General features: G+C 55.6%; 1 protein-coding gene across 6 annotated transcripts in view; it reads right to left on the reverse strand.

Moving 5' to 3' along the window:
- Window positions 1-751: 751 nt before the first annotated feature.
- Window positions 752-22,132, reverse strand: part of ZMYM3 (zinc finger MYM-type containing 3) — a 52,532-nt gene continuing 31,151 nt past the window's right edge. For 5 of the 6 annotated variants that reach the window (XM_037908670.2, XM_037908669.2, XM_043522934.1 and 2 more), the window contains exons 12-25: window positions 21,622-21,794; window positions 20,983-21,148; window positions 16,291-16,349; window positions 15,364-15,523; window positions 14,314-14,429; window positions 13,943-14,117; window positions 13,149-13,295; window positions 11,877-11,980; window positions 9,752-9,920; window positions 9,385-9,536; window positions 4,980-5,094; window positions 3,482-3,736; window positions 3,289-3,406; window positions 752-2,373 (exon numbers count right to left, since the gene is read on the reverse strand). In XM_037908670.2, coding sequence (XP_037764598.1) covers window positions 2,175-2,373; window positions 3,289-3,406; window positions 3,482-3,736; window positions 4,980-5,094; window positions 9,385-9,536; window positions 9,752-9,920; window positions 11,877-11,980; window positions 13,149-13,295; window positions 13,943-14,117; window positions 14,314-14,429; window positions 15,364-15,523; window positions 16,291-16,349; window positions 20,983-21,148; window positions 21,622-21,794 — 2,108 coding nt within the window. In that variant the 3' untranslated portion in view covers window positions 752-2,174. The remainder of the gene's footprint in view (window positions 2,374-3,288; window positions 3,407-3,481; window positions 3,737-4,979; window positions 5,095-9,384; window positions 9,537-9,751; window positions 9,921-11,876; window positions 11,981-13,148; window positions 13,296-13,942; window positions 14,118-14,313; window positions 14,430-15,363; window positions 15,524-16,290; window positions 16,350-20,982; window positions 21,149-21,621; window positions 21,795-22,132) is intronic. The other variant, XM_037908672.2, reaches the window with a different exon arrangement.

A 22,132-nucleotide genomic window follows, 5' to 3' on the forward strand; every position in this document is an offset into this window, starting at 1 on the left:
GCTACGATCGCCATAGTAACATAGGGAAGGGACCATCACTGCAGCTGGAACCAGGGCTAGCGCAGGAAGCTTCTTCCAAGGCCAACAGCAGCTGGAGAGATGGCGCCTGCAGGGCCCACCGTTCATTTCAGCCCCCCAGCACTAGAACAAGTTCAGCTCGTTGCAGGGAGGCTCCGTGACCCTGGACCTAGGGCTGCTTGGCTGTCTCCTGCCCACACTCTCCTCTGGTCCCATGCAGGACTGGTCAGGTTGCCAACTGCAGAATTCTAGCCTCTGGAGAAGGCTGTGTTGCACACAGGCTGCCCCTCACTCCCTCAAGGGCACAGCCTGGCCACTCCCTGCTTAGCTCATAGGAGATGGAGGCAGGAAGGCCATGGGCCTCCCTCCCGCTCCACATGCAGGCTGGGCCTGCTCCCACCACAATTCGTAGATTCTAATGCCAGAAGCGACAGGCCACCATGGCCACACAGCTTTAGGCCCAGCGCAGGCAGAGCTCGCAGGTCGACCCATGCTGGGAATTACAGCTCCCAGCTGCTGGACAGGGTGCCCTGGCAGATGAGCTGCCAGACCTGGTCCTACATCCGGCACAGACCCTGGGATGGATGGCAGGGGCAAGGTGACAGGGATCAGGCATAACTCCCTGATGACTGAGCCCTTGAGACAGGCAAGGGGGCAGCGGCCCTAGCCTCCTCCCTGGAGCAGAGGCAGCCCCTGCTCTGCCCTTCAGTGGATTAAGGACAGCAGCTGCCGGCAGGTTTTTGCGTCTTTATTTGAAATGAATGGTTGCTAGAGACACAAGATTAGCCTAACGCCCCGTTAGCACTACAACAAGACCGGTGACTGGCTCACTCTTGACATGGAGACAGAGGGCCCCGGGCCAGGTCCCAGAACAATATATACAGACTCAACAGACAGTGCCGAGTCCCATTGACAGCTGATAAAAAAATCAAAACAAAACACCAAGGGGAGGGAGCCAGAAGGGAACAGCAAAGCTGGGGCAGGGGCTGGGCGAGCAGAGAGACCCAGGCAGCCTCCACTCCCTCGTTGACCTGCGGCCCCCCTCCACTGCTCGCAAGTTCTGGCCTGGTGCGGCCCAGCAGAATTCTCAGTCTAATGCAGGCTTGGAGGAGACGGGCCCAGCAGCAATGAGTCCAGGCACAGAGGCTACCTCCTCCATCTGATAGTGTTAGGCTAGCAACGGGGGCACCATCCATTCTGCTACAGCTTGGGGGGCAGGGAGGGGCCCCTGCTCCTCAGCCCTGGCAGCGAGGATGCCCCTTGGCTCCCATGCCCGATGCAGAATTCAGACCTTCAACGGCCCCCAGTGGCTGCTGTGAGTGCACAATGCAGGGTGAAGCCACAGCTAATGCAGAGCTGGGGAAGGGAGATCCCAGGAGCCCCCTGGGCACTGACTTCTGTGCTGCTGAAGAGGAGAATGAGATGAGCCAGAGACAGCACAGCCAGGGCCCTCTGGGAACACAGCCCCCTCCAGCAGAGATGGGAATGATCCAGCCAATAGACTCAGCTTCTGGGAATGGCCCTGCTACCCCAGCTGGCACAGCTCCTCCCAGGGCCCTGCGTGCTGCGCATGGCTCCCTTCCCCACTCCTGCTGCTTGGGCAGGGAGCTGACTGTAGGCTCAGGGCCTCCTGTGCGGGCTACTAGGCCCAGCCTGTCCCTGCTGCACTGAGCAGTCTCTTCCCCATGGCCCCACAGCCTGGTGTTCATGTTACACCAGGCAGGGAGAGATCGAGAACAGCCCTGGGGAGAGGGGACAGGCAGGGCTCACCGGCCCAGTGCCCTTTGGGGCTCCTGGCTGGGAGAGGGACTGGCTCTGTATCTCCACCGCTGGGAAGACAGGCGGGAGAAGGTGGGACACTGCCTCAGTCAGGCAGAGCACAGGTAGGGCCTGGGTGCCAGGGGGCTGATGTGGGAGGGGGACGGCAGGTTACTAGCATCAGGCAGGGATGTTCAGAGTCCTACACGCACTGAGCTGGACAGTGCTACCACGTCTGCAGGGCTGGGAGCGGCACTACGCCCCCATGCCATGCCACACTCACATGCCGCAACCCTGGCCAGGTAGGAGGAGCAGGGGAGATGCCTTCCCAGGCCAGAGCAGACCCAGCCCAGCGGGCTCTGGGTGCCGCCTGCCCATGCTCCAGCCCTGGCCTGCGCTCAGTCCATGTCCTCCTCCAGGCCGCTGCCCCGGCTGTGCTCCTCGTAGATCTCCCGGACGGCCAGGATGCGATTCAGCATGCTCTCCAGCATGCTCCTGTCCATGGGGATGACCGAGTACCAGAGAGGCGACTCTGCAATGCACGACCGCTCTGGCTGCAGGTAGAAGACGTCGTTCCGGTTCCGCAGGCTCTCTGGACTGTGGCAAGAGGGGGGCAGAGTGAACCTCACCCTAGAGCCCAGAGAGTCCTGGCCTCCTCAGCCATCCTGAGCCCATAGGGTCCTTCCCGCCTGACCTGGAACCCAGCAAGCCCTGGTGCCCTCCCATCCGCCCAGGAGAGGCCTAGAGCCCACTCGTCTGAGCGTCTGTAAAGGATGCACTAGCACTGCAGGGAAAGGCCCATGAGCTGGGCTTGGAGCTCCTCTCCCAAGGTGACCCAGGACAGTGCTCATGGCAGGCAGCAGTCGGGGGTCCCGAGGCACCTCAGCCACCTCCTCCTGTCAATCTGAGGGGAGGGAGGGACATGAGAGCGGCCAGACGGGGTGAGACCAAAGGTCCATCCAGCCCCGTGTCCTGTCTGCCGACAGTGGCCGATGCCAGGTGCCCCAGAGGGAGTGAACCTAACAGGTAATGATCAAGTGATCTCTCTCCCTCCATCCATCTCCACCCTCTGACAAACACAGGCTAGGGACACCATTCCTTACCCATCCTGGCTAACAGCCATTAATGGACTTAACCTCCATGAATTTATCCAGTTCTCTTTTAAACCTTGTCGTAAGAATGCCCACTGAGGATGGCGCCCACTGAGACGAGTTACTCAGCCCCAGAGCTGTGATCACAGCACTCCGGCAATGGCAGACACAGACAGGACTTGGGGATGTGAGAAACCAACCCCTGGAGACGCGCACCCCATGCCTCCTGCTTCAGTGGCAGGGCCCTGGCAGTCAGTGCTCTGCACAGCTCTTTGCAAAGGCAGCACATGTCGGGGGCAGCTGGGCTGCTCCACAATGTCCTTCCAGCCAGTCAAGGGGCCAGACTGGGCACACGGGGCTGCAGGAGTGCAGGGGATGCCCCGGCAGATGGACCGTGGCTCCCTCTCCCTGGGAGACTCACCATTTGGAGAGATAGAATTCATAGAACTTGACCGGGCACCGGAGCGGATTCATCCTGTTCTCCCGCTGCTCCAGGATCGGCAGCTCCTCCTCTCGCTTCCGCTTCCCAGAACTGCTGTCTGCAGAGAGAGGCCAAGTCAGAGCAGTGCACACACGGGGCAGGGGCGGGGAGACAGACACGTGCAGGCCCCTACCTCGCCCTTTTTTCTGCCGGACGGGGGCGTAGTAGCGGATGCTCACCACCTTGGTGGTGCCCCGGGCTGTAGTGCACTTGCGGGACTGGCGCACCACGTTGGTGAAGGACAGCTGCATGTGCTCCTCCGCAGTCTGCAGGCCGAAGAACTTGGTGTTGAAGAACATGAGGGTGTTGAGGAGGACAAAGGGGGAGTACACCCCCAGCTGCTTACACTCCCAGAGATGCTCCTCCTCCACACGGGAGAAGATCGTGTCTGCAAGCACACAGCGGAAGAAGCTGGGTCACACGCGTCTGTAATGCTGCGGGCTCCCCGGCAAGGTCTGGCCCGGCAGGGAGACTGGAGGGGATGTGGCTGCCGCCACCACCGCCAGCCCAGCTTCAGCCACGTGTGTCAGGGGAACATCAACCAGGGCACTGGGGTCCTCCCCCGGATCTCTCTCCCTGCCTGCGGCAGAGGGAGCTTGGCTCAATGGTTCACTGGAAGGACAACACCTGTTACAACACAGCCCCTGGCCTTGTGGAGTAGCGAGAGGAGCCATGCTTGCTGACACCGGGCTGGGAGCTGTCCCACTGTACCCTCCCCAGCCATGACCCAACCTAGGTTAACCCACCACAGCACAGCTGGTGCAAGCCAGCCCCGGACCATACCAAGGGGCCCCCGCCCCACAGCTCGGTACGGAGCGTCACACACAGCTGCATGTGCTAGTACAGTCAGAGGGAAAGGGAGAGCAGCAGGCAGGACAGGAACAGGAAACTCCCATGCAAAACCCAGGCAAACTGCTCCAGCCCAGGAGCTTCCCCTGGCAGGCAAGAGGCTGGGACAGTTAACTTGACTGCTCTCAGGGCACATGGAGACAAGGGCACCCAGCCTGGGGCCCAGAATGGGAAAGCACAGCCCTTATGGAGGTGTCTAACTGGGGGCCGAGCGCCTTGGAATGGCTCTCTGTTACTGCTTGGACTATGCCAGGAAGCCAGGGAGATCAAAGACCTCTGGCCTGGGAGTTGGGAAGCAGACAAGGGTTCATAAGCCCCCTGGTCTGACACAGTGCTACCCAAAGGCTGGGGCAGGGCCTTCCCCTGCTATGGAAAGCAGCAGCCTGGTCCAAAAGTGGCTGGATGGAGAGTCCCCTGTTGTATCTGGACAGAGAATGTGGTTTCCACGGGCACCTGCTAGCCTGGATTCAACCCTCAGCCAGCCTGAGATGCTGAATCCCAACTGCCGACAACCCCTGGCCCAGCTCTGCTGTTGGGTCCTGGGGAGAGGTTACATGCGGCTCCAAGATGCAGCAGGGGCAGTGGCCTCCCCCCTCTAGGAATAAGGGTGGGCAGGCCTGGCTCTGTGCGCTCAGGAGGATTCAAGGATCCACTTGTCTCCTATGGCAAACTTCCCTCGGAAGCATCCCATGGAGGGGAAGGGGCAAAGGTGGTCCCCGCTTGGCCAACTCCAGCCAGGCCTGAGAGCTTGACCGTAGTGGCCGCTAATAAAGGACACGTACTGTTTGGTAAGAGTGTGGGCTGCCAGCCACTCAGGGACTTGTTCAGCTCCTGCACGAAGGTCAGGTAGTAAAGGTCTGTGAAGATATTCACCATCCGGTTGTTCTCCAGCAGGTACTAGAAGGGAGAGAACGCATGGTCAGTGAAGGGAGACAGCAGTATTGGGCACAGGATGAAATGGTTCTGTGCTGTAAGTGTGATGCAGACGTGTATTTCACTTGGTGTGTGCCCAGCGTGCTGGAGCTGGAGAAGTTTGCCTAGCAGTACCCATAGGAGGCGGCACTCGGACCTCGTGCTCAAAGCCTTCCCCCCGGCTATCTAAGGTGGCTGCGCCCTTCCCCGCCTCAGTTCCTTTGCACCGAATACCCAGAGACTGGACTCCATGAACGGCCCCCGACGCAGGTCAGGCAATGGACAGCGAGAGATGGAAGATCCCGACCTGGACACCAAGGAATCCGGGGCGTCAGGGGATCAAGGTGGCAGCTGCCCAGAGCGTGTGAGCAACCAGTCTGACTCACCCATAGCCCAGAATGGAGGGAATTGGGGCCGACGGTGGAAACAGAATCACCGGCACTGACTACACCTCCATCATTTCTGGTGCTGTCAACCTCAAAGCCAGCAGTGGTACCCAGGTGACTGACGGAGACAAAGTGGAGAGTGATGAGTGCACGCTGACAACAGGGATACCAAAGTTGTTCCTGGCACCGAGGAGATCCCTTGTGATGAGCCTGGTCCCAGCCCCACTTCCACTGACTGTGGAAGGGAAACATCGGTGTGTGGTACTGACAGACCCACAGGCCCATCAATGGCTATTAGCCAGATGGGCAGGGATGGTGTCCCGAGCCCCTGTTTGCCAGAAGCTAGGAATGGGCGACAGGGGATGGATCACTGGATGATTATCTGTACTGTTCATTCCCTCTGGGGCACCCAGCACTGGCCACTGTCGGAAGACAGGTGTGACATTGCACTCCATATGTTTTATGGAAATACATTATATACACACTTATAAACCTAACTGGAATATGCTTTATGCAAAAGGTCTCATCAGGTACCATTACAAAGCTTATAATCTACTGTGTTCATCCTATTTGTATGAATGTATCTGTCTTGTATCTGAAGCTAGAAATATGAAGTATTACTCTGAAGTCCTATTGTAACTATGCAAAGTGTGGGTCATTAATGGTGGTTTGGAATCTTGATAGCTCCCATTAACCAGGAATCTTGATAGCCATTGGTTGTAAATGGCTCTGTTGACTTGTAAGCCTTCCTGTGTTCCTGTGAGTCAGGCCAGGAAGAATGGAGGCTTGGGGTCGCACAGGACATGTGACCATGTCACCTGGTACTGGAATCCACCTTAAACCTGGTGCTTTTCCATTTAGGAGGAGGGGTGGGGACCCAGAGAGACAAAAGATTCCCGCCTTGTGCCAAAGCCATAAAAGGGGGTGGAACAGAACAAAGGGGGCTGCAGTCATAAAAAATCCCCCTTATAGTTACCACCTGAGCTGGAACTAACAAGGACTGTACCAGGGGAAAGATTGGGCGCAGACTAGAAAGGAGTCTAGACTGTGAAAGAAGCTTATTGGAAAGAAGCTTATCTCTGAGGGTGAGATTTACCTGTATTCAGTTTCTAAATGTATTAGGCTTAGACTTGCGTGTTTTTTATTTTGCTTGGTAACTCACGTTGTTCTGTCTGTTATCACTTGAAACCACTTAAATCCTACTTTTTATACTTAGTAAAATCACTTTTGTTTATTAGTAAACCCAGAATAAGTGACAGGTTTCAGAGTAACAGCCGTGTTAGTCTGTATTCGCAAAAAGACAAGGAGTACTTGTGGCACCTTAGAGACTAACCAATTTATTTGAGCATGAGCCCGATGAAGTGAGCTGTAGCTCACGAAAGCTCATGCTCAAATAAATTGGTTAGTCTCTAAGGTGCCACAAGTACTCCTTGTCTTTTTTCAGAATAAGTGATTAATACCTGGGGGAGCAAACAGCTGTGCATTTCTCTCTATCAGTGTTATAGAGGGTGGACAATTTATTAGTTTACCCTGTATAAGCTTTATACAGAGTAAAACAGATTTATTTGGGGTTTGGATCCCATTGGGAGCTTGGTGTCGGGGTGCTGGAAATAGGTGACTTGCTGAGCAACTTTTGGTTAAAGTCTGCAGCGTTGGGGGCATGGACCAGACCCTGGGTCTGTGTTGCAGAAGGCTAGCGTGTCTGGCTCAACAAAGCAGGGTTCTGGAGTCCCAAGCTGGCAGTGGAAAATGGGCTCAGAGGTAATTCCAGCACGTCAGGTGACCGTCCCAAGGGGGTCTCTGTGACCAAATCCGTCACAATAGGATACTGGGCTAGATGGACCTTTGGTCTGACCGAGTATGGCTGTTCTTCTGTTCGGTTCAGCAGCCTGCCCAGTCAATGGGCTATAAACGATGCAGCCCTGGCAAAGTCCTGGACCAAGGAAGAAGTCGGGACGCAAAAGCAGAGGTCCACTGCCGCTTGCTACAGAAACAGCCAGGGCTGGCATCACCCTTGTCGGTTCCAGACTCAATGGACGCCAGGGGGCCAGAACTGGAGACAACAGTACAGGGTCTCTGACCTCCCTGTGCAGTACCGGGAAGTGGTTGAGGGAAACTGCTCCAACACGTCATTTCGGTCCACACTCCTTCTGGAGGAAGCAGACGAGTACCCATACAACCTGAAGCAGCCATGACCAGTCCTATGAGACCTCTTGCTTGGCATACTCAGCAGGGAGAGACTCCTCCATCTCTTGAGGGAGGCACCAGCTCCAGACTGTGAAACAGCAGCACTCTCGGAACCGAAGGGCGACTTCCGATCCCATGTAGGCCTTGGGGCCGAAACAGGTCACATGCCTGTTCAAGCAGGGGCTGCTTCAGACCAAGATCTCTCGCTACCTGAGTCCGTTTGGTGAATGATTTGTAAACTGAACACCACTCCTTGCTGTAGACTTTGTCTAAGCACAGCAAGCTCTGCATGTGGGGATCGTTGCTGGGATCACTCCCGCACACGACGGACAATGTTTAATCCCTAGTGATGCCATCACCAGGGAAATACTGGAACTAACATTAACACACACCAGACTAAGGGCACTAATTAACTAGACCCAGCTGCAGAAAGGCACTAAGACATTGTGAGGTTGTGAGGTTAGAAGCCACACGGTGCTCCGGCCCCGGCCAGGAAGAAGGAACGGAGGGGGTAGAGGCAGCGCTGGCCTGCAATAGCCAGGGGAGGGACTATCAGCATGAGGCGCGAGCTCCGCCTTCTACAGGTACTGCTAGGCTAAATTCTCCAGCTCCGGTGTGCTGGGCGCGCACACACCTATGTGGAATAAATGGATGCATCTGACTGACCAAGGAAGACTGCTGCAGAGACTCTACCACAGGGTATCATGTTGCCTCTGTATAAATCCATGGTACGCCCACACCTTGAACACTGCGAGCAGATGTCGTCACCCCATCTCACAAAGGATACATTGGAAATGGAAAAGGTTCAGAAAAGGGCAATGAAAATTATTAGGGGTTTGGAACAGCTTCCGTATGAGGCGAGATTAGTAAGACTGGGACTTTTCAGCTTGGAAAAGAGATGACTAAGGGGGGATATGAGAGAGGTCTATAAAATCATGACTGGTGTGGAAAAAGTAAATAAGGAAGTGTTATTTACTCCTTCTCATAACACACAAACTAGGGGTCACCAAATGAAATTAATAGGCAGCAGGTTTAAAACAAACAAAATGAAGTATCTTTTCACACAACGCACAGTCAACCTGTGGAACTCCTTGCCAGAGGATGTTGTGAAGGCCAAGGCTATAACAGGGTTCAAAAAAGAATTAGATAAGTTCATGGAGGATAGGCCCATCACTGGCTATTACCCAGGATGGACAGGGATGGTGTCCCTCGCCTCTGTTTGCCAGAAGCTGGGAATGGGCAACAGGGGATGGATCACTGGATGATTCCCTGTTCTGTTCACTCCCTCTGGGGCACCTGGCATTGGCCACTGTCAGAGACAGGATACAGGGCTAGATGGACCTTTGTTCTGACTCAGCCTGGCCATTCCTAGTACCGGTCAGATCACACATTGCAGAATTAGAGGGAGTTCAGAGAAAGGTGAGGAGAGTTAGAGGCCTTGAAAAAAAAAAACACCTGAAGAGACAGCCCCCAGTGTGATCCTCACACAGCTAGAACACAAAGAGCTGAGAGTTACTAGGGGTCATGGGGGGAGCAGGCCAGGGGAACCCCGCACCCTTGGGTACAGGTTTGGGTGGGGAGGATGTGAGGCCCAGGAGAGAGCCTACTGGTACTAGGGTGAGGGGGGTGTGCAAGGCCTGCCCACGCTCTCCCATTGCCTGGCATCGGGATGCAGAACAGAAGGCCAGGGGAGCCCCCCTACCTGCTGGATGCCAAGGCAGAGGTAATAGATGCTGTCCGGCTCATAGCGCTCGCCGTTGGGCCGTGTTATCTCCTTGACGAACTGGGCAAGACCATAGTTGAGCTCGGCAGCCGTGCAGGCCAGGATATCCTCTTTGATGCGCATGGGCTTAGCTGCAGAGACAGAAGCAGATCAACCTCAGGCAAGAGCTCTCGTGGGGGTGGAGTGCTCAGTGCTGACAAGGGAGCCTGGCTGCTGGCGTCGGGGACAAGTCCCTGGGGCTCGCTGGACTCAAGAGCTCCTTGGACAGGCTTCCCAGGCCCACTGGGCTCTGCAGCCTGATGCTGCAACCCTTCCCAGCAATCCCTGGGGCAGAGGTAGCACTTACGCCCAAAGCGCAGCTCCTCTCCCTTGCTGGACTCCCCGCCGGCATACTTTGTCTGCACCCAGCACTTCCAGGCATTCACCCCATACGAATAATTCAGTCCTGTGCAGCTGGGCTGGCTGCTCATGGAGTCCCGGGAGCAGCTTTCGGAGAGCACGAGACGCTTCTGACCCTGCAGAGAAGTGCACCGTAAGGCTGGGAATGCCAGAGCATACGTAGTGCAAAGGCAGGTGTTACTGACAGTCCCAAAGGATCCCAGAATGCCCACAGACTCAGAAACGTAGGACTGGAAGGCCTCTCCTGAACGCCCACAACAGTAATGGTTAGGGCAGTCAGCTGTGAGACCAGGCTCAGATGCCTTATTAGCACGTTTGGCATGCAGGAACAACCCATCCTCACAGCGTGCTACAACAGACCAGTGCCGGCACTGCTGGGGCAAAGGACCAAAACCTGCTACCAGTGAGGGCAGACCGGGGCAGCCACGGAGCTATCATCAAAAGGAGACGGCCAACCATCAGACCAGCCCTCTCCCGCGCAACAGGAGCTGCAATGATGGCACTAATTCAAAACGTTAACAGAGGCTGCGAACTCCCACAGCAAAGCCAATAAAGCCTAGAAGCTCTGAGGGCCAAAGTTCTCTGGGTCAGGGAAGTCAGAGATATGCTCAGCTGAGCATTTGATCTTCATGTGACATTCCCAAGGTTTGTTTAGTGCCCACAAAGCTCTGGGAGCAGTACAGACACAGCTACAGACAGCCCTACACCCTCTAACAGGCTGACTGTTGTGTTCAGTTGAACTCAGGACCCCTCTACACTTAGAGCTGAGTAGCCTGGCTCCTTCAGAAGGAAAATCTCCAGCAAGATGGCACCTAGCAGGACATAGAATCATTGGACTGGAAGGGACTGCAAGAGGTCATCTAGTCCAGTTCCCTGCACTCAAGGCAGGACTAAGTATTATCTAGACCATCCCTGACAGGTGTTTGTCCAACCTGCTCTTAAAAATCTCCAATGATGGAGATTCCACAAAGATTCCTCCCTAGACAATTTATTCCAGTGCTTAACTACCCTGACAGTTAGGAATTTTTTCCTAATGTCCAACCTAAACCGCCCTCCCTGCAATTTAAGCCCATTGCTTCTTGTCCTATCCTCAGAGGTTAAGAACAATAATTTTTCCTCCCTCCTCCTTGTAACAACCTTTTATGTATTTGAAAACTGTTATCATGTCCCCTCTCAGTCTTCTCTTTTCCAGACTAAATAAATTCAGTTTTTCCAATCTTCCCTCAAAGGTCATGTTTTCTAGGCCTTTAATCTTTTTTCTTGCTCTTCTCTGGACTTTCTCCAATTTTTCCACATCCTTCCTGAAATGTGGTGCTCAGAACTGGACACAGGCCTAATCAGCGCGGAGTAGAGTGGAAGAATTACTTCTCGTGTCTTGCTTACAACAGTCCTGTTAATACATCCCAGAATGATGTTCGCTTTTTTTGCAACAGCGTTACACTATTGACTCATATTTAGCTTATGGTCCACTATGACCCCCCAGATCCCATTCTGCAGTACTCCTTCCTAGGCAGTCATTTCCCATTTTGTATGTGTGCAACTGATTGTTCCTTCCTCAATGGACTACTTTGCATTTGTCCTTACTGAATTTCATCCTATTTACTTCAGACCATTTCTCCAGTTTGTCCAGATCATTTTGAATTTTAATCCTATCCTCCAAACCACTTGCAAGCCCTCCGAGCTTGGTATCATCTGCAAACTTTATAAGTGTACTCTCTATGCCATTATCTAAATCATTGATGCAGATATTGAACAGAGCCAGAACTGATCCCTGCGGGATCCCACTCGTTATGCCCTTCCCGCATGACTGTGAACCACTGATAACTACTCTCTGGGAACGGTTTTCCAAACAGTTTTGCACCCACCTTATAGTAGCTCCATCTAGGTTGCATCCAAGGAGAGAACCTGGCATCTGGGCTGCAGCCCACTCAGTGGCAAAACTCCCTCCCACAGCCCACCTCCTGCCCCCCACACGGCCCAAACTGAGACCAGAACCCCACAGCGTTCAGCAGGTAATACCCACCAGCTGCCCTGGGCCACTGCAGCCCCGCAAACGCACATGCAGCACTCACCTTCCGAATGGTGCGAGGGAGGTCTGGATCTGTGGATACATCATCTGGCCCCACCAGGCCACAGTCAAAGAGGAAATCCACACTGGGGTTAATGTCCAGAGGGTCTGACGGGAAACAAGGCAGCACAGAAAGGTTCAAAGGTGTGAGATTTCGCCAGCCACGCCATCCCCTGAAAGGGACAGAGCCAGCCAGGCCAATGTGGGCATTACCCAGGGATCCCCCCAGGGAGATCGCCGAGCCCCAGCCAATGGCAGGCAGCAGCACTGACAGCACCAAGCCATAGTGCGTGGTAACACTGGGCCTCTGAAAGAATTCAGCAAACCAACCCTTTGAGGGGGGTTCCCCAAAGGCACCTCTCGAGCCCCTCTTGTGCCATGGTCCCAAATCCTCTCCCTCTTCCAACGCTACGGCCAGGCCGCTGCTCTGCTGGGTACAGGGCTTGCAGGCACGCTCCCTCAGTCCCACAGTACTTGGCTCATTGGAGTCTCCCACTCCTTGACAGTGAGGGGCCCCACTAAGTACTCCAGGGATCTCTGACCTGCACCTGCCTAGCCAATGAGCCAGCCCCCTGTGGAGTTGCCTGCTCTATTTCCTGCCCACACTTCTGGCCTCGGCACATTGGATCAGTCTGCTGTTTATTCAGCCAGATCCCTGGAGCAGATTTAGGGAAGGACAGACCTAACCCATTCCCTGATGGATGCCTCGCCCAGCTCAGAGGTCACTTGGCACTAGCCTTCGGCAAAGCACTATTTAGGGGACACTGTCACAATCCAAAGCAGCCAAGCTCACTTTGAGACACACCAGAGCTGAGGCAGGATTCTCCAAGGGATCTGGCACAGCCATACCCCGCTTCGTCCTGGACTCACCTTTCTGCAGGTTTTGCTGCTAAACTGATCTGTGTCTCCCTGATATTACTCCTTATGCAATGCAGTGTGGGCCTCCCACTCCCTGCCCTTTATAGGCTGCACCAAGTGACCCTGACTTGCCAGGGCCCAGGGTCATTGCTGAGCCTCACTGGCTTCCCTGCAATTGTACAGAGAGACTTCAGCGTGTTCACTGTCCTATTGGTCTCTCCTGATGCTCATGTTGGAGGGACCAGCTCCACCCCTCAAACATATCCGCCCCTTCTGCCTCCAGCTGCCACTGGCCCTGTGTGCCCAGCTGGCCATTTGTTTCTTTGACAGGGACAGTTTCTCTGTAAATGCTGCCTGAGCAGCAGGGTCCCCAGGGCAGTCTGAATGCGTCCCTGTGCCCCACGCAGCCTGCTCTTACTTTTGGGGAAGTCGGCCTCCAGGTCCTGGCCAGGTTCATCCAAGACATTTGCCATCTTGACAGCCATGGCTAACACATCATCTCTCGCTGGCCCAAACAGGTCGCAGTCCTCCAGGAGACCCTCCGCGCTCTGGTTACTCACCAGGTCTGAGGACACAAGAGCAGCTCAGGATACTCATGCTCCAAATTAGCCTCCCCCACCCCCTCCAATTGGAAACAGACATAATGGGTCAAATGACACTTGCAGAATTAAATAGACTCTCATAGGCTGAGGCTCTGTGCTAAAGTTCAGCTGACCTCCCTAAAAGCCACGCTGCAGAGCCTTCTCCAGTGCTCGAAGTGGCCCTATGGCCTCTCCCGGAGACCAAGTCAGAGGCTGCAAAATAGGACTCAAGAAACGCAGCTCTCAGGTGACTGCTTGGGAAATGCTTATTCCATGTGCAGTGCTGCACACCCATAGCCCATGAGGGACAGCGACTTGCACTCCTGCCAGGAACTCCATTTTAAAATAAATCATTTGGAAATGAACCCAGGGGGGTTAAGGTACATGTGTAGTACTCCCATCCCCACCAGACAGGGCTGCAGGCACAGTTCTGTGCCAGAAACACAGCTCTTCAGGTGCCTTTTCAGTGGCATCCATCTTAGTGGTGGTGCTCCCCACAGTTAGCAACCACCTCCCACCCCCCAGGCTGTCAGAAGTTGGAGCACGGACAGAAGGGCTGTCTTTTGTAGCAACTGAGCCCAGGCCAGCTCCTGAGAGGGGCTCCAGCACAGGGAATGGCGATGAAACCTACCACACAGGTCTGAGGATGCCTTGTCCAGCTCCTCAGCCTCTGCGATCATCTCGGCCATGGCCAGGATGTCAGCCTCCAGGGGATTGGAAGGGATCTTCACCTTCAGCTCCTCGATGGTCTCCACTATCTTATCCGTGCTCTCCAGCGTTGTGGGCAGGAACATTGGCACAGGCACCTATCAGTCAGCAGGACACCAGGCAGAGGTCAGAGCCAAACACGACCTCCGCTTTGGGGCCTGCACCTGACAGCAAACTGGCTCTGCCAAGTGCACCCAAAGCCAGGAGGAAGGAAGGAAGGGGGGCTCAGAGAGGCCTGTGCAGAAGAGGAGAGTCAGGGGAAGGGGAGCTCGAGCAGATGGGTGTGTTGCTTACCGGGACAGGCATGGAGAAAGGCACGGGTACTTTCTGGCAGTACATATGCATAGGCACAGGCACGAAGATCGGGACAGGGATCGGCAACACAATCACCTGTGGCTTCCAGTCTGCCTCTGGCACAGAACAAAGGGCATGTCAGCGCCTTCTGCTGGCTCGGATGGAGACCAGTCTCTCCCTTGCACTCCCCTTGGTTCTATTCCTTGCAGCACCCCCTGCTGGCTGTAAATCTCTCACTCTCTTCCCTATGCAGACACCCACTGCAGCGCTACCTGGTCCTGCACGCACACCCAGACATGAGCTCCCTTAACTCACAGACAAATCCTGTGTGATGGGCTATTGCTGCAAACCCTCCTCTCCTAGGGGACCGATGGCCAGGGACACGTCTTACAGTGCTAATGGCATTTAGATGGCTGACTCCCCCAAGAAGGGACTGCCACAAGCACATCAATGGCTTGCCCGGACAGAGCTTTTTGGCAGTCTGCCTGGAGCCCGTTGGCAGGCTGGCTTGGATGCTGCTGCCGCCCAGAGCCTGCGCATAGTCAGCTTGCCCCCCGGCCCCGAAATGAGACTGGCTCTCTGGAGTGACATGCAAGAACCTGCCAGAGTTGAAAATCCCACTTGGCCCTAAGGAGAAGGCACAGTCCCCTCATGCCTACTGTTGGGATGGATGCAGCACCAGCAGGGGCTAAGCAGTGGGGATTGCTGGGGAAGTGGCCAGTTAGCAAGCAAGAGGTGCAGAATTTCCTGGCTTTCCAAAGGAAGGGGTGAGGAGCTTGCAGGGGCCGGTGGCACAGGTGCTCTTCGAGGAGTAAGCTAGAATGTGGACTGGGCCAACTTGCTCCGCACTCTGCAGGGGCAGACCACCTCTCTTTGGCTGGCACCTACTGGTGAGTTGGTTCCCCTCCCCTCCAGGCTTTCAGCACAGGAGTTACAGCCACTCCCACTCCCCTCTCAATTTGGTGCTGGGCGTTCAGTGAGTTTACACACACTCAGGAGCTTGTCCCAGTGGTCCCTGCAGCCCCAGGAAGACACAGCACATGCTCTTACCTGTCTGACATCCCTTGGACTTCACTTCTATCTTGCAGGACACACCCCGGTTCTGCATCAATGGTTTGCACATAGCAGCCTTGTTCTTCCGAGGCGTGGCTGGAACTGGTGGCGGTGGGGGGGCTGGGGACAGCTGGGCTGAGGATGCCTTTGCAGACACCTGTCAAGATCCAGAAAGGGGCAAGTCTGTGTCCTGTGCTAGCGAACACTCCTTTCCCCCAACAACCCACATGGCAAAGGCCCAGTCCTCATGGCCAGGACCCTTCTCCCTGAAGCTGCTGCTGGGGGTGCCTCCCGCTGCCCCCATCTCAGGCAGTACCTGCAGACCCCCAGGTGCCCACCCCAGCCCCATTCACTGCTCTCAAGCCAAACACCCAGCAGGTGCTTGTACCTATGGACACACCCCATGCCAGGGAGCCAAGCCCTGAATGGGATGCACTACCCAGGGGTGCAGACCTGGCCAAAGGAGCGGCAAGCTCAGATCTGGTGACCAACGAGCCCCAGTCAGCAGGGAGTGTAGCACCCATTAGTCCCACCCTAGGGAGCAGGGAAGGAATTTAGTCTTTTCAGGGTCCCAGGCTTTTGCGAGTGAAATGAACAGCCATGGGCCACGGGGGAAAACAGGGTGAGGGCATGCATCAGGCGACGCTGGGAACCACTCAATAGCTTTACACTGATGTGCCTTCCCATGGCATCTGTCTGCTCTCCTAGGGCCAGTCACCCATTGGCACTTGCCCGTGCAGCCATACTGCCCTCTCCACAGGCTGGTTCCCAGCAGCACACCTCAGGCTCCTCTGCCCACGCACAGAGATGCTGCCCCAGCCTCAGATGGGGCCAGTGCCACCCCGGAAACACTGGCCAGGTCCTAGAATTTGTTACCAACTCAGGAAGTCCCCCCCTGGGGCAAGGGCAGCCCAAGGGCCTCACCATATTAGTCTCTGCTTTCTGTGGGGAAGAGCCAGGAGGTTTGGGCTCGGGAGTCTGACCTGCAAGGGAAAGAGAAGAACCATGAGCACACGCTGCATTCTTGCTTGCCTGTGCTCTCAGGCTAGCGGATCCCTGGACATGGCAGCAGCAACTGGCCAGAAGGGCAGGGACTAACATGCTCTCTTCTCACCAACCCAGGGCCAGTCCTGGACCGTACTTGCCAATGTTTCTAGCCTGATGAGATTGCAAGATATTGGACCTTAAAAATCACATCATCGTCTCCATTGTTATCTTGCTCTTCCCAGCACTCCATCCCAGCTGTCAGTGCTGGCCTGGCACCTACCCAACCCCGTCACAGTGGGTGGGCAGCGGATTCCAGACTTTTTATTCCACTGACCTGCTGCATGGCCTTAGCTGAACCACTTCCCCTCCCTGTGCCTCAGTCTCCCCTCTGTAAACCAGGGTACCCCCTTTGCAAAGTGCTTTGGGATCCTCAGGAGGAAGGTGGCAGAAAAGGACAAATGATTAACAATACTGCTGAAATCTGCCCCACCGTGTCCCCCAGGAGCGAGGATGGCATAGCCAAGTGCACGCTGGAGAGAGATGACCAGCAAGAGAGTGGGGTGGGGGGAGGTATTTTTTCATGCTTTGTGTGTATAAAAAGATCTTCTACACTTTCCACAGTATGCATCTGATGAAGTGAGCTGTAGTTCACGAAAGCTTATGCTCAAATAAATTGGTTAGTCTCTGAGGTGCCACAAGTCCTCCTTTTCTTTTCGCGAATACAGACTAACACGGCTGTTACTCTGAGACCTGACTCAGGGATCCTGTCTGGCAGAGGTAATAGCAGGTCAGGACATCAGCCAGCCAGCTACTAACCACAGAGACGAATGGTCTCCCCAAGCCCCTCTCAGGAGTAGTTGTCAGCTCCTTCACCTGGGTCTGCCAGCGTGTCCAGAATTACCCAGCAGGCATTAGACTGTGAGCGCCGGTGGGCAGGGACGGCTGTACACGGTACTAACGAAGCCGGAGCAGCAACGCCATGCTCAGCTCTCCGTGCAGGCTTCAGCAGAGCCTCAACATGCTAAGGAGCAGGAGTCACAGCGGCACCTGTCCCCCACAGTGCACTCCTCCCTGAGGGGAGCAAGGAGCTGCCAATGGCCCAGCCCTGTCAGGCAACAGAAGGACTCATGGGACCAGCCCTTCTTGGGTGCTTGACCCATACAGATCTTCTCTCTCTTTAGGAAATACAGAGTGCTGCTGGGGAAAACCGAGCACAGCCCACTTGATGATTCCAGCTGGGGAGGGCGGGGGGGGCCGGCAAGTCCTGCCCCAAAAATCCTGCCACGGGGCTGGCAAGGGTCCCCAGCTGCAGAATCTGCAGGTCCCTCGGGGGACCTTCCACCTCTCAGCAGACAGGCAGCCAGCCCAGACAGAACGGAGCCCACAACGTGCCTGCCTCCAAGAAACCATGGCTGTCAGCAGGGAAGGCCAGGGCTGTGGGTCATGAGCTAGGCTGGGTGACAGGCATCTCTGCAGCGGAGCAATCAGAAGCCTACAGCAGCACCCCACCTGACCAAGGAGAAAGGACTCTCTGCATGTGGGGCTGGGAGCCTAGAAGGTCCCTCACAGAGCCCCACAAGCTAAGTGACCAATCCCCCATCTTCTGGGTCAGGTGCCCCTCTGAAGCACACTGGCTGGTTCTTGGGTTCCTCAGGCCATCACGTCAGGAGCTCTCAAAGCCCCCATTTGGGAAGACTGACATTCTGCGTAGGAATGTCTGGCTGGCCTGAGAGGGAGGAAGTGCAGTAGGGCCTGTTGGAGAGCCAATCCTTCCCAGTGAGAGATTGTCGAGAGCTCTGGGACCCAGGTCTCCCCAACACCAGCCTGAGGCTCTGGTGCTCACACACAGAGACCTAGTCTGAAGAAGAGCAGTTGCAACCTGCAAATCGCTAAGCGGTTCCCAGGGCACCGTCTTTCCAGAAGCAGCCACAGGGTCACAGGGACGACAAGCTCCAGAAAGCCATGAAGCACAAGACCCTGAAAAGTGAACAGCCAGCAGCTGTGCCTGGGATTGATCAGGAATCAGGACTGTACAAGGCTCCAGGTCTGAACCAGGCATAGCTTCTGGTTTCTTACCACTCGTGGCTCTCCAGAGTTCTTCATCCCTTTGACCCTGCGGCCGCGTCTAGAGAGATGGCGCCATCTCCACAGCACTGGGGAAGAGGGTGTTGGTCCCAACATGCTCCTTTGTGCTGTCACCTGAACCAGCTGGCAGAAACGCCTTTCCTGGTTTAGCCTGATTGGAGCTGAACCTGTACCGGGCCCAACCAGAATACACATCCCTGCAAGAGGAGCTCTTTCCTGCTGTCTCTCTGTGCTTTGGCAAGTCACTCTGAACCCATCAGTTCTGGGACAGGAATATCCCCCTCTAAACCTGGGATCCCCAGGAGAATCCTGCTGCAGACCTGAACTCCGTGGGCTGTTGATTGGAATCTAGTTAGTTACTGCACACAGTTGGCTTCTGACCTACCCATTTCCTAAGACCTAGCACCTGCCCAGCTCAAATTGGGGATCAGGGGTGGCACGCAGCAGTAAGATCCTTCAAGCCTTTCACTTCCCATGTATGTACTGCTCTGTGCTGAGAAAACATCCTTGTAAAGTCCCAGTCTCCCTTCAGGAGGCTCCATGCCTGTTCTTGGGCTCACATACAAATGGCCCTGCCATCAAAGGTGGGCAGCACTGGTTGCATTTCAGATGAGCCACCTATTTATCACTTTTGAAGGGGATAAAGCAGATCAGCTACACTGGTTGATGGGCTGGCGGATTACAGAGGGGAACTCTTACAGATCCCAGCAGTCTGCACTGCAGAAGCAATGGCCATGGAGTGTGAAACGGGTCCTTCCCTAGGACCCAGAGGGGGCGAATGGCTTGCTTGCCCAGGCGGCTCTTGTGTGGGTGCTCCAGAGGGCAGTGTTAGAGGCCCCCTCCAGAGTACGCACCACCTCAAGGGCAAGGAAGGAGGTGGTGGGTTGCAGTGCCTTCAGCTGTGGAGGAGTCCATGTTACCATCAATGGACAGTGCAGCTATCAGCTTCCCCTGTGGCTAGGCGAGATCAGAGCATGGCAGAGACAATGCTGCTGAACTGGGAAATGGCAGGTGTAACACTCGCCCTCTGTCGGGGGAGCCTGACACATCTTTCCTGGCTGGATCCTCAGCTCCCAGATGTCTCAATACCACGAGGGGTCAACAGTGCTTTATCCAGATTTCTACAAGTTCCTGGCCCCTGGGGCCGCCAGGGTGGGTGATTCCAGCACGCAGGCCCTCCCGTCCCACTCCGATGTGCGGGGCCTTGCCCTTGCTCCTGGCCTTTGCTGCTCCAACATGCTTTAGGTGGGGTGACCTCTAGACAGCGCTCAGGGACTTCACTGGCTACAGAAAAGGCTGCCACTTATTGAGTGCTGCTTCTCACCAGGAGTACATGGAACAGCTCTGCTGTTAACTGCTCTGCCATCCATCCGGTTTATGGTGCCAGTCCATTCCTGTCCCCTTCTCCTGGCAACAGAGCCTGGAGACTGGGGGCAGAGCCCTGGTCTCTGGAGTGTATTCCCCTCACCTTGGTACAGGTGAGCCAGGGATTTTCTCAGTGAGGAATATTTGCTCTTCTAAGAGTGTAGTGCTTGTGGGAGCAGGCTCAGGGTTTGGCAAAAGTCAGAGCTGTTGATGCTGGGTCCGTCTGAAGTTCAAGTCATTTGATCTCCCAGTATTGCAAAAGCACCACATGTCCTGGGCAGTGTACAAGCCTAAACCAAATCAACTGAGTAACACAGGAGGAGGTCCTGGCCCCAAGAAAGAGCCAAGCAGAGCAAGGCTACGTCTGTGTCCCCAGGACAGGGTTAGCTGTGTCCCCTCACGGTACCAATTGGCACCTTCCATCTAGGGAGATCCCAAGGCACTTTGCAATGTCCTACCGCTGATTTACAGAAGTTAACTACAGGAAACGGGGCAACAGGCAGAGAGAATTCAGCCTCCAACTGGAACTGCTGGAACACAGCACAGGACTGTGCAGGACACTGGGGTTAGCAACCCCAGCACTCCCCCCACGGCCTGGGACTGCGGACAAGCAGTAAGACTTCCATGCCATGTCTCATTAACAGAGCAGGACGGCATGCTCCGTTACTGGCTCACTGACTGAGGGAAGAACCCCACCGACAGCACCACCAGCACCGCTTCCTGCAGCACCCTGGGTGCTCCTTGAAGGCCTCCCATCCAAGCACTGACCTGGCCCAATCCTGCTTAGTTTATGAGATCTGAGGAGGTCACAGCTCAGAGGTGGTGCGGGGCTGCAGGTGGATTATCAAGTCAAACCACGCTGTCCCCTAACCCTGTAAATCAAGCTCCCAGCTGGCAACTTGAGGCTGGAGTCGCCCGTTAAATCCCTGAGCATCCTCGCTAAGAGTGAGAGCTACAGGCAGCCTGCTGGCACCGGCTCCGCCCATCTGGGCCCTGTGTGTCATAGAACCACAGACGTTAGAGATGGAGAAGCCCCAGTAGGTCCCACTCGGTCCATCCCCCCAGGGGCCAGTGCAGGATTGTTCCCTAGTGTCTCGTCCAGTCCCAGCACTGGAGCTTCCAGTTCTCCCTGTCTCTCGGGCTGAGCTCTGCTGGGCTCTCTCCCTCCTTCCTACTCACTGTTCAGCAGGCTCTCGGGCCCCTTCTGCGTGTCCAGGTTGGGCTGGTTCTGTTGATTGTAAAACCTCAGCAGACACTGCTGGTTGCAGAAGTGTTTGATTTGCCCCCGCCAGTGGATGGTTTCCAGCAGCTTCCCTTGACGTTTGCAGGCATGGCACCGAGCTGCCTAAAGCCCCGAGTGGTAGGAGACACAAACAACCAAGTAACTAACCACACCCACTCTGCGTGCAGAGAAAGAGGAACACTTGGCAAGATGCTGTGAGCTTCCCCACAGAAGTGCCCTGTCAGCAGCAGCCGTGCAAGCTTCTCCACACCACTACTAGCTGTGGACTCCAGCAGTACGAACTTCCTCAGAGCAGTGCTCTGGCAAGATGGGCTAATAGCTTCCCCACAGCAGTGTCCCATCATTGCCAGTTGGGGACTCCAGCAACGGGAGCTCCCCACAGCAGGGCCAGCTGGCCACTCCAGCAGGGCCAGCTCCCCACAGCAGGGCCAGCTGGCCACTCCAGCAGGGCCAGCTCCCCACAGCAGGGCCAGCTGGCCACTCCAGCAGGGCCAGCTCCCCACAGCAGGGCCCAGTTCTCTGGATCAGTGCCCACACCAGTAATTCAGCACAAGGCTGCCAGTGCCGATACTGACCTTGAAGTACCATAGCAAGTATTTGCTCTTGCAGTCTTCACTACAGAAGTCCCAGGTGCTGCCCTCCAGCTGCTCGGTGACCGCCCGCTGGCAGGTCTGGGAACAGTAGGTGCAGGTGATGCAGCACAGACCCAGGTTCTTGGTAAAATCCTGTTTGTAAAGAAGCACACACCCTGCGGAGAAACAATAGGAGTGAAACCTTCCCAGGATGCACTGGGGGACTCCCTGTCCTGAACAAGACCAGAAGCCAGGTGTGTGGAGACACAACAGAGCACAATGTTGTCGGGAACAATCCTGCACTGGCCCCGGGGCTGGGACGACATGGGACCTCCGGGGATTTGCCATCTCTCACCTCTTTGCTCCTAGGAAGAGCGTAACTCCAAACAAACGCCTCCAGCCTCCTGTGTGCAGGAACTTGCCAGGCAGGACAAGGTCAGGCCAGGCCAGCCCAGGTGCAGGAGTGCAGATGTGTGATGACAGGAGGTGCAGAGCTGCCACCTGCTGTCTCTCA

This window comes from Chelonia mydas, chromosome 9 (assembly GCF_015237465.2).
Source record: "Chelonia mydas isolate rCheMyd1 chromosome 9, rCheMyd1.pri.v2, whole genome shotgun sequence".
Lineage (NCBI taxonomy): Eukaryota > Metazoa > Chordata > Testudines > Cheloniidae > Chelonia > Chelonia mydas.